Raw genomic sequence first — 10,879 nt, forward strand, 5'->3', positions numbered from 1 at the left:
TATATTTTGCAGAGGCACCTGGGTGGTTCAGTTGGTTAAGCATCTGCTTTCGGCTCAGGTCATGATCCACGGGCCCTGGGATCGAGCCCCACGTCTGGCTCCCTACTCAGCAGGGAGTCTGCTTCCCCTCTCCCTCTGCCCCCACTCATGATCTCTCTCAAATAAATAAATAAATAAATAAATAAAATCTTTAAAAAACTATTTTTCAGGCATGGTAAGTTTCTTTTGGAATTTATTTTTTTAAGGTAGTTTACACAACAATATTATAATATGATTCCATTTTTATAATGAAAATTTTCATATACATAAAAGGATTGGCAGCTTAGGAGTGCCTGGTTGGCTCAGTCAGTAGAGCACGTGGCTCTTGATCTTGGGGTTGTGAGTTCGAGCCCCACGTTGGTTGTAGAGATTACTTAAAAATAAAATCTTAGGGGCACCTGAGTGGCACAGCGGTTGGGCGTCTGCCTTCGGCTCAGGGCGTGATCTCGGTGTTATGGGATCGAGCCCCACATCAGGCTCCTCCGCTATGAGCCTGCTTCTTCCTCTCCCACTCCCCCTGCTTGTGTTCCCTCTCTCGCTGGCTGTCTCTATCTCTGTCGAATAAATAAATAAAAAATCTTTAAAAAAAAAAATAAAAAATAAAAAAAAAATAAAAGTGGGTGGTGAAGTGTTAGGAAAAAAGAGGAAGATGAGACAACACAAAAGACACTTGTGTATAGTATCTAGAATCTGGAATTGGGGTCTTTGGAAGCCTGATAATGCTTTTATAAATCAGCTGAAAATGGGCCAAAAGCCACTAATANGTCAAACAAATAAATAAAATCTTAAAAAAAAAAATCTTAAAAAAAGATTGGCAGTTTATCCACTTGAGGATGTTAATGGTGGTCATTTCAGGCATTGGGATTATGAACAATTTCAACATTATTCTTTTTTTTTTTTTTAAAGATTTTATTTATTTATTTGACAGAGATAGAGACAGCCAGCGAGAGAGGGAACACAAGCAGGGGGAGGGGGAGAGGAAGAAGCAGGCTCATAGCAGAGGAGCCTGATGTGGGGCTCGATCCCATAACGCCGGGATCACGCCCTGAGCCGAAGGCAGACGCTTAACCGCTGTGCCACCCAGGCGCCCCTCAACATTATTCTTTGTGGGATTTTTAATGTTCCAAAATTCTTTTGAGGTCCGATTTTTAAAAAACTATATTATAAAAATGTTTCTTCTTTGGTGTATAAAAATGAAGGGATTGAGTTATAGATTCTATCCCTACAGTCACATCTGACCACCCTGCCAACACACACGCCCCCAGCTTCCCAGCCCACAGCCCAGGCCAGCTCGGCTGAGGAAGGACCGGGGCCTACGCACTCGGGACTCGGACATCTGCCAGCCTGCTGTTTCACCTTTGCTGCAGTTTACTATAAATGGGCCTGCTGAGCATTAAAGCGCTTGGCAGAAACCACCAGTAAATCCGGCCAAGATCCTTTCACTGCCGCCTTTTTCTGAGAAGCCGTGCCGCTCTGAAGTGAAGCTGGGTGCTAGCGGGCTGAAGGAGGGAAGGGCTCCTGGCCGACGGGCAAGCAGGCGGGGAGGCTGGACTGGGTGAGGCACTGGGTGTTCTGGCCTCAGGGAGGCTGACTTGCCCCCCACCTGCCCCCTCAGTGCGCTCTGTGCTCCGGCCTTCCCCTTTCCTGTCTCCGCCTTTCACTTTCCTGAACGAGAAGGGAGCAAATGTGATGATGATGATGATATGGCCTCTATGAGGCAGCAGATTAAAATGGAAAGGGCGCTTGCTGTGGAGTCCGGCAGGCCTGACCGGTTCAAATCCCAGCTCTTTCACTTCTCGGCTGTGAAGGTTAGCAAATGGCTTCACCTTTTTGAGCTTCCGTCTCCTCATCTGTAAAATGGGAGGAGGGCTGCTTATCTCGCAGTTTGGGTGAGAGGACCAAATGACGCACATACTTAAAAGTGGCTGGTGTGGTTGTCAGTCCTCAGTAGGTGGCCGCCCTATTTGTCCGTCCCATTCCTTTCCCCACCCTTTGACTTTGAATGTGGGGCTGGGATTGGCTGTCGGAATGACCCTCACACAGCTGGCCTGGAGTGAGGAAGGACTAGGCCAGGTGCTGGGGACGCCTTGGACCGAGTAGCAGCACCAAACCGGCAACCCGGGTGGGTGAGTTCCTGGCTCAGTCACACCACTGACTTTTTAACGTGACCTTGGGCAGATTAGTTAACATTTTATGCCTTGGTTTACTCCTCTGTAAAATGGGGATAATTCCTGTCTCACCTGCCTTATAGAAGTTCTGTGTGGTTGTTGGATTTGGACAAAACCCCTTTGCAGACCATGAATCACTGTGCAACTGTCAGGTGAAATAGTTAAATATTCACAATGTTTTAAAGGGACATAGTAACAGCATTTCACAGGTTTTGAGGGTTATGTGAAATAATGCATATAAAGTTTTTAGCCCAGTGCCTGACATGTAGTAATTCTCGGGAAGAGGGAGTGGTTGTTGGTGCTGTTGTCATTGTTGTGAATCATCATTATTTTATTTTTCTTTATTATTTTTTTAAAGATTTTTAAATTTATTTTAGAGGGAGAGAGAGAGAGTGCATGTGCAAATGGGGAGGAGCAGAGGGAGAGGGAGAAAGAGAATCTCAAGCAGACTCCCCGCTGAGTACAGAGCCTGAGTCAGGGCTCAGTCTCATGACCCTGAGATCAGGACCTGAGCCAAAATCAAGAGTTGGACGCTCAACCGACTGAGCCACCCATGAGCTCCATATTCATCACCATCATTTAAAAAGTCTGAGGAAGATGGAAAAGATGAACTTGCAGGCAGACTGTCCCCAAGGGCACTTTGTGCCTATAATTTGGTAGAAAGTTAGTAAATATTTTCATTAATTGATTAATTTGAAAAGAAGTCAGGAAGTGATAATAAAAATCAGAGTAGCACAAGCAGCATTTGCATAGCAAATAACCGGTTTAAACCGTGCTTGCATATGCATGAACACGGTCAACCCGCACAACTACTCTCGTCGGAGGAAGAGGCATCCCCATTCGATAGATGAGGAAACTGAGATTCCGCGACTTACACATTGTCACCCCACTGAGAATTTAACCCAGCACCCACATTATCACACTGTTATCTTAGGCACTCTTCCTCTCCCCAGTCCCGCTTCCTGTCCCCAAACTGCCCTTGCGCCATTTTTCCTGAGTAGGCTTGCTGGAGGGAGTGCTGCTGGGCATCATGCCACCCGCCACGCAAGGCAGCTGCTCTGCACTGGGCAGCAGCATCTGAAGAGTCCATGGCAGAGGGAGGAGGGACCGAGCAGCCGTTCTGAGCCCAGCTGCTCTTCCAGCAGCCCCCAAAGCCATGCTTTCCCCGGCTACAAAATGTGCAGTTGTTGCTATGGTGAGAGCCTGGTTGTCTCCCCGCCTGGGACCAATTGCTCCAAATCCTTTTTCGTTTCTACCCTTTCCAGTGCGTTTAGTTCCTAGTTCTTGGCCAAGGCCTGTGGTCTGCAAATAAGATGTCAAACAGCCGGCGTGCCGCTGAGCACACGGGTCCCGGGCACCATACTTCAAGGCTTCCTGTCTTAGGTCCCTTTTAGACGTGGGAGGGAAGCTGCAGTGCTTATTAAATTGTATTGTATTTTGTTTCTCACTCAGTACATGTTTATTTTTGAAAATTTGGAAAATATAGAAAAACACAGAAAACTTTAATAATTATTCATTTAGTAACTATTTCCTGAGCACTTGCTATACACTCGGTCTTTTGCAAGATGGGACAGGTGGGGACATGGATAATATATTACCTATCTTCCCATCACTGAAAGATAAACACTATTAATATTTTCACGTTTCCTTCCATTTTTAAGAAATATCCATTTTTTACATACTTGAGATCATTTCTACTATGTATATGCACAATTCTATATCCTGCTTTTTCTTTAACTCTAAAGGTAACATGAGCATTTTCCCGTGATATTATAAAGAATGTCTTGACACGTTATTTCTTTTTTTCTGATTACAAAAGCAATCCATACTTGCCGTAAACATTCAAACACTTCAGAAATATGTGCTGGAATGTTATTCATATTTATACCCTTTCCATAAGAACTAGATAATCTTAGCCATTTTTCATGGGTATATGTATTCAACTACTTCCCTGTCTATCACTTTAGATTTTCTGATTTTTCATTTTTTTTTTAAAGATTTTACTTATTTATTTGACAGAGAGAGACAGCCAGTGAGAGAGGGAACACAAACAGGGGGAGTGGGAGAGGAAGAAGCAGGCTCCCAGTGGAGGACCCAGAACCCCGGGATCATGCCCTGAACCGAAGGCAGACACTTAACGACTGAGCCACCCAGGCGCCCTGCTGATTTTTCATTATTGAAAATAAAGCCTAGAAAGGGGCACCTGGGTGGCGCAGTCAGGTAAACATCCGACTCTTGGTTTTGGCTGCGGTCGTGATTGGTTTGGGCTCGGGTTGTGATCTCAGGGGTCGTGAGATTGAGGCCTGCATCAGGCTCCACGCTCAGTGTGGGGTCTGCTTGAGACTGTCTCTCCCTCTGCTCCTCCCCACTCTCTCTCTAAAGTAAATAAATAAACCTTAAAATTAAAAAAGCCTATGGGCATCTGAGTGGCTCAGTCAGTTAAGCATCTGCCTTTGGCTCAGCTCATGATCCCGGGGTCCTGCTTCTCCCTCTGCCTCTGCCCTGCCTCCCATCTCTCATGAATAAACAAATAAAAAATCTTTTTAAAAAATAATAAAGCCTTGGGGCGCCTGGGTGGCACAGCGGTTAAGCGTCTGCCTTTGGCTCAGGGCGTGATCCCGGTGTTATGGGTTCGAGCCCCACATCAGGCTCCTCCGCTATAAGCCTGCTTCTTCCTCTCCCACTCCCCCTGCTTGTGTTCCCTCTCTCGCTGGCTGTCTCTATCTCTGTCGAATAAATAAACAAAATCTTTAAAAAAAATAATAATAATAATAATAAAGCCTAGATAAATATCTTTGCATATGGAACTTTAGAAATTTTTTTCAGATTCCATCCATGTAATTTCCCAGTTGAGAGATTTGGGGGGCTAAAAAATGGTGTGGACATTTGCATCAATTTGAATTCCTATCATTGATATATGAGCTTATCCATTTTACCATAGCTTTCTGGCATTGAATATTGTAATTAAAAATTACAACATCAAACTTTGTTAACTACGATAACTGAATTATATCTTGTTTTAATTTGCATTTCTTCAGTGTCTGTTGAATTTTCCATGTTTGTTAACCATATGTATTTCTTCTTTTCTCAAGACTTTTTTTTTTCTGCTTAACTACTGGGATCTTAATAGTCTTATCAATTAGTGTGAGGGCTTTATACAGCAAGGTCTGAGGAAATTCTAGAGGGTCATTAAGTGACCGATAAGGCTGGCTTCCCTGTGTTCTATAATAATAGTTAAGAGTCTTGGGCTGTGGAATCAGACTACTGGGGATTAAATTTTGTCATTGCTACTTTCAGCTGTGTATCCTGACAGGGGATATAACTGCCTCAGTTTCCTCATATTTGAAATGGAAATAATGATAGTATCTATCTCATGGGGCTGCCGCTGGCAATCAGTAAGAGTGTGTATATAAAGTTCTTAGCACAGTGCCTGGGTGGGACTAAATAATATGAGATTCTGTCACCATCACTATTTCCCAGAGAACTTTCGCAGTCTGGGAATGTTTGTCCCCCTACCCTTCCCCAGCCCCAGTCATCGGGCTGTCTCATTTTGTGTTCCTGCAGATCAGCCAAATGGCCGACGACACCGTTGCAGAGCTGGACAGGCATCTGGCAGTGAAGACCAAAGAGCTCCTTGGATGAGAGCCCGCCCAGGGCAGCAGTACTCCAGAGCCCAGTTTCTGGTGGATCCCATGGGTGGCAGATGGGCCCCTCTCTTCTCTGTCCACACAGAAGGCTGTCACCATGCAGCTGGCAGTCTTCGTGAGGCTCAGACTTCCAGTGACACCCAGACTTGTGCATTCTCTTCCTCCTGTTTCCTGTCCACCCCATTCTGCTCTGGCCCTCTGCCATGGGCGGCCCTCGGAGAGTATCTGCTGTGACAGATGGCCTCTACTTAGGGCATTTGCCCTGATCGTGACATTGCCAAGATACTAGGACTATTGGCTGCCTCAGCACTGCCAGTTTCTTGTCTCAGGAGCCTCCTTTTCAGTTAGTTGGGCCCTGTCCCCAACTTTGAACTCTGGGCTGATGTGGGCCTTCACCTGTGACTGGATCCCTTTGCTAGAAGCCCATTTTTACCTAAGAACAAAATCAAAATAAATGGGGAAGAATAACCACCACAAAGCAATGGATAGAGTCGGTCTGGATTCATGTTCTCGAAGGACCTATATGTAAAGCCACCAGAACGATACTTTTGCCTCTGAGTCATCCTCACACATGCTCTTCCCTCTGCCTGGACCATTCCGCCCCTGCTGACCTACCTGGCCAGTCCTGTCCATCCTTCAGGCCTCAGCTTGGGTATCCCCTCCTCTGGGAAGTCTTCCCTTTTCCTCCAGCCGAGGACTGCTGTTATTGGCTCTCAGGACTGTCCACTGCTTTTAACTGAACCTTCACTATGCTTTTCAATAATCAGTCTGTATATCTTCATTATCCTCAGAACTTGGCATAACGCCTGGAACACAGTAGACGTTCAAATGTGCTGTAAATGAATTGTACGAAGTAGCTGCTCAACAAATTCTGGCGGCTTTTTCTTTCTTTCCAGCCAGAACACCATCACTCTGTCCTTTTCCACTCTTGCCTTTGTCCTCAACATTTACTTGGAAATGAGATACCTTCCCCCAGGGCCTGCCTGCTGACAGACAAGTGGTTTGTTGTGGCTTATCTTTGGGTACTGGGTTAAGTAAGGGGTTTTTTCTCCAGTAGTTTTCTTTTCCTTGCTTTTTTCTTTTCTTTTTTTCTTTTCCTTTCCTTCCCTTTCTTTTCTCTTTCCTTTTCTTCTTTTTTCATTCTCTCATTCATAATACAGCTGTCATGAGTTAGACACAGTTCTAGGCAGTATCTTTTATCTTCCTGGTGAACTTGTGAGATGTGTAGTGTCTTCATTTTATAAATAGGAAAACTGACACTTGACAATATTAGATAACTTCCCCAAAGCAACAAGCCTAGTAAGTCATTGTCAGACTCATTTTGCAGGGAGGGAGGAGGCCAAGAGAGGTCAAATTTCTTGCCCAGGGTTACACAGCTAGCAAGCCCGCAGAGCTGGGATTCAAACTGAGGCCTGATCTAAAGCTTGCGTTCAGCTCGCTGCATGCTGCAGCCTTCATAAACATTTAGTGAGCGCCAACTGCGTGCCAGGTACCGTGCTACATGCTGGGAATGCAAAAATGGGTAAGACGTGACCTCTGTCTCTGAGGGGTGCACGGCATGCTGGACTAAGACATTATCCAAAATGTCTCGGGTGGAAGATGGGGAGTTCATTCCAGTTTTGCCAGATGTCTGCCTTTAGAGTGGAATCTGCATGGGCCACCACGGGGCCTGGCTGCACTCCTTCAAAATAGCATCCAACTTCTCTTCGCTGTCTGACTCCTCTCAGATCCCGTCCCTCGCGGGAGGTCTGCTCTTCGCCCTCTGCTTATACTGGTAGAGCACAGTGTACACGGCCAGTGGGGGTTCAAGGTCAGAATCAGGTCAAAAATGAATCTCCCGGGGCGCCTGGGTAGCGCAGTCGTTAAGCGTCTGCCTTCGGCTCAGGGCGTGATCCTGGCGTTCTGGGATCAAGCCCCACATCAGGCTCCTCCACTAGGAGCCTGCTTCTTCCTCTCCCACTCCCCCTGCTGTGTTCCCTCTCTCACTGGCTGTCTCTCTGTCACATGAATAAAAAATTAAAAAAATCTTAAAAAAAAAAAAATGAATCTCCCACCCCGCTTACCTGTCCTCAGTCCAACCCCACTTCCCAGCCCTGAGTAGCCATCACACCATCAGAAGTCAGCTGCGGGAAGAACAGGGACAGACATAGCAATCAAGGAGCCTTTTTTGGGGTAAGCCACATGGCGGGGGCATTGCAGCAGTCTTTCGTGAGTGGCCGAAATCCCCCACTCACAGCAAATGTGCTTCTCAAAGATGCAGGATTTTTTAATAAACAGAGGAAATGATAAATTATGTTGTAACTCCACTCCAAAGGCATTTGGTTCTTAACAGCCAAATCCTCTGTAGTCTTTAAATAAACAAAAACTTATTTGGTGAACAGACGGGGTTGGGAGGGATGGAAAATGAAAGATTTTCTGTACTTGGGTCCCACATGTCAACAATTTCTCTCCTGTGTGTATGTTGGCCAAAGCTGTATATCATGATAAATGAATAAAGGAAAACCTCGAGCCCAGGGCAGTCAGACAGCTCAGCAAATGGCTTTCAGCTGATTGCTGTATTCCAGTTGACATTTATCAAAGAGTTGCTCTGTTCCTCTGTGTCTGGCTGCGGTAGTGGCAGGGACCAGGATGAGACTACCTGTTTGGATCTGCTGAGTAATGAGTAATGCTCGAGTGAAGCCTTCTCCCTCTCTCCTTCCTTGAACCTCTCTCTTTCAAAAGGAGAAGCTGGGGATGGAAATTCCTACCCTCGCCAGAAGGATTAACCGCCTCCTGCATTCAGCTCACCGGCTTTCCAAGTCTCATGAAACATACAGGCCAAAGAGAATTAGAAAACTTTTGTCCTGTTGGTTTTTTTCTTTTTTACATGCTCGTGTGTGTGTGTGTGTGTGTGTGTGTGTGTGTGTGTGTGTGACGTTACAAAAGAAACTGGAATATAAAAAGTTAAAAGACAAACTTCTCATAAGTTCCCAGTCCTACTCCTCTTTAACGATTAGATGTGTATCCTTCCAGACCTTTATATGTACATAATTTTTAAAAAGCAGGGAAGGGAAATATTCTGTTCATTCTGAAGCTTGCTTTTTTTTTTTTTAAACCCAGCAACACATAATGGCCATCTATTCATGTGTGAACATGGAGATATATATTCACCCCTTTTTCATTGCAGTGTGGTATTCCATAATATGGATGTACCTTAACTTCACTGCTACCCGTATGATATTTTTAAAAATCATTTTACAGGGGTGCCCGGGTGGCGCAGTTGCTTAGGGTGTCTGACTCTTGGTTTCGGCTCGGGTCATGATCTCTGGGTCGTGGGATCGAGCCCTGTGTTAGGTTCCATGTGTGAGTCTGCTTGGGTGGGCCTCTTTCTCCCTCTCCCTTTTGCCTCCTCAATAAATAAGTGAATCTTAAAAAAAATCATTTTACATGCATTGGAGGATGTTTTTATTTAAAGATGATTTTTTTTTGCTTTTTGAGAAAAAAGAACCCCTATTCTAAGTTTATCTGCTTAAAGATGATTTTCTTGCTTTTTGAGAAAAAAGAACCCCTATTGTTAGTTTCTGTAAATTTGAGAGTTTTAGCTACTCTTCCTCAACCTCAGACTAACCTTTACTGGTGCCTATCTTAGAGCAGGGGCCATACTGGACGCTTTGCAGGTGTTACTACAGTTAAACCTCTGAACGGTGCCAGCTGGTGTGAGCATTACCCCTATTGGTTGACATATGAGAAATTCAGGATGGGCATTCAGCTCGTCCAAGGTCACACAGCTCATCAGTGCCAGACTGGAGTTTGAAACTCAGATCCCGCTTTGAAGTAGGTCCTTACTCAGTGCACTTCAGTTCGGAAGTCTTCACCGAATCCTTACTCAAAATGCACTGCTCCAGGCCCCGATGGTGGGAGAAGAGAAGTGGAAAGCTCGCTCTCCTACAGCACTTAGCTATTTCTAATAAAGGTGTGTGTCGAAAGCTGCACAGGAGCTGGCACACGGTCAGCACCGAAGGGATGACAGCAAAGGTTTGTGTGTGTGTTTCCACCTCCCGCCTGTTTGGCAGACTTCTCTAGAGCTTGTAAGAGAACCAGCGAATAATGACAATGACGACGGATAGTGTTGTTATATTGGCTTGGTCCCTTTTAGTTTTCAAAGCGCTCCTACGTCCTCTATCCCATTGAAACCATTGAGCGAGGCTTTGCCATTTCTTTTGCTCTAATACGTGGTCAATTTCCATGATGTGCTTTAAAATGTATAGTCTCTGGGGGGCAGGTACGAACTTTGCTATGTACACAGGAAATGTAGTTTACAGAATATATTAGGTTTTCTCTATTCTTTTTTGGCCTTTTGGTGAGTCTGGGACTGGAGGTGGTGTTTCAGTCTCCTGTTACTAGCATTCGTATTTCTTCTTGCACTTCCTACAATTTCTGCGGGATGACTTGCTGCTGGTTTGTTCGGTGCCAAGAGAGCCTGACTCTTCTCTCATCTTCATCTCGCTCCGTGCTTAGAGTCTCGAGTTCTGTCTTGTCCTCTATCAAGCTCACAGTCCCCACTTGCTTTTATTTACATTTGCTTGGTGTAGCTTTCCCATTCTTTTATTTGAAGGTTTCCAAATGACGGTTTTAGGTGTGGTTTCTGTTTGAGAGTTGGGTTTTGTTCTGTGATCCATTCGGAAACTCCTTTTAAAAATGACCTCTATTTTTAATTGTGATAAAATACCCATTACATTTGCCGCCCTAACCATTTGTAAATACACAGTTCAGTAGCACGTACATTCCCGTCGTGCAAGGAGGAGACCTCCAGAGCACTCTTTGTTTTTGTGTCCGGCTTCTTTCACTCGGCACAATGTCCTCCATGTTCATCCACATTGTAACAGGTGTCAGAATTTCTTTCCTTTTTAAGGCTGAATAGTGTTCCATTGTGTGTACATATGAAACTCCTTTTCTTTTAGGAGGTGGCCTAAACTCCTTCACATGTATTGATAATCCTGAAATGTTTAGTAGACGTCTACACTCTTTTTTTTTTTTTTTTTTTTC

The 10,879-nt window shown here is 45.0% G+C and overlaps 1 protein-coding gene across 3 annotated transcripts in view; it reads left to right on the plus strand.

Annotated features, from left to right (window-relative positions):
• Positions 1-8,144, plus strand: part of MRRF (mitochondrial ribosome recycling factor) — a 55,225-nt gene extending 47,081 nt beyond the window's left edge. For all 3 annotated transcript variants that reach the window (XM_019796105.2, XM_034664450.1, XM_002915948.4), the window contains one exon: positions 5,772-8,144. In XM_019796105.2, coding sequence (XP_019651664.1) covers positions 5,772-5,826 — 55 coding nt within the window. In that variant the 3' untranslated portion in view covers positions 5,827-8,144. The remainder of the gene's footprint in view (positions 1-5,771) is intronic.
• Positions 8,145-10,879: the final 2,735 nt, after the last annotated feature.

Source organism: Ailuropoda melanoleuca, chromosome 7 (assembly GCF_002007445.2).
Source record: "Ailuropoda melanoleuca isolate Jingjing chromosome 7, ASM200744v2, whole genome shotgun sequence".
Taxonomy (NCBI): domain Eukaryota; kingdom Metazoa; phylum Chordata; class Mammalia; order Carnivora; family Ursidae; genus Ailuropoda; species Ailuropoda melanoleuca.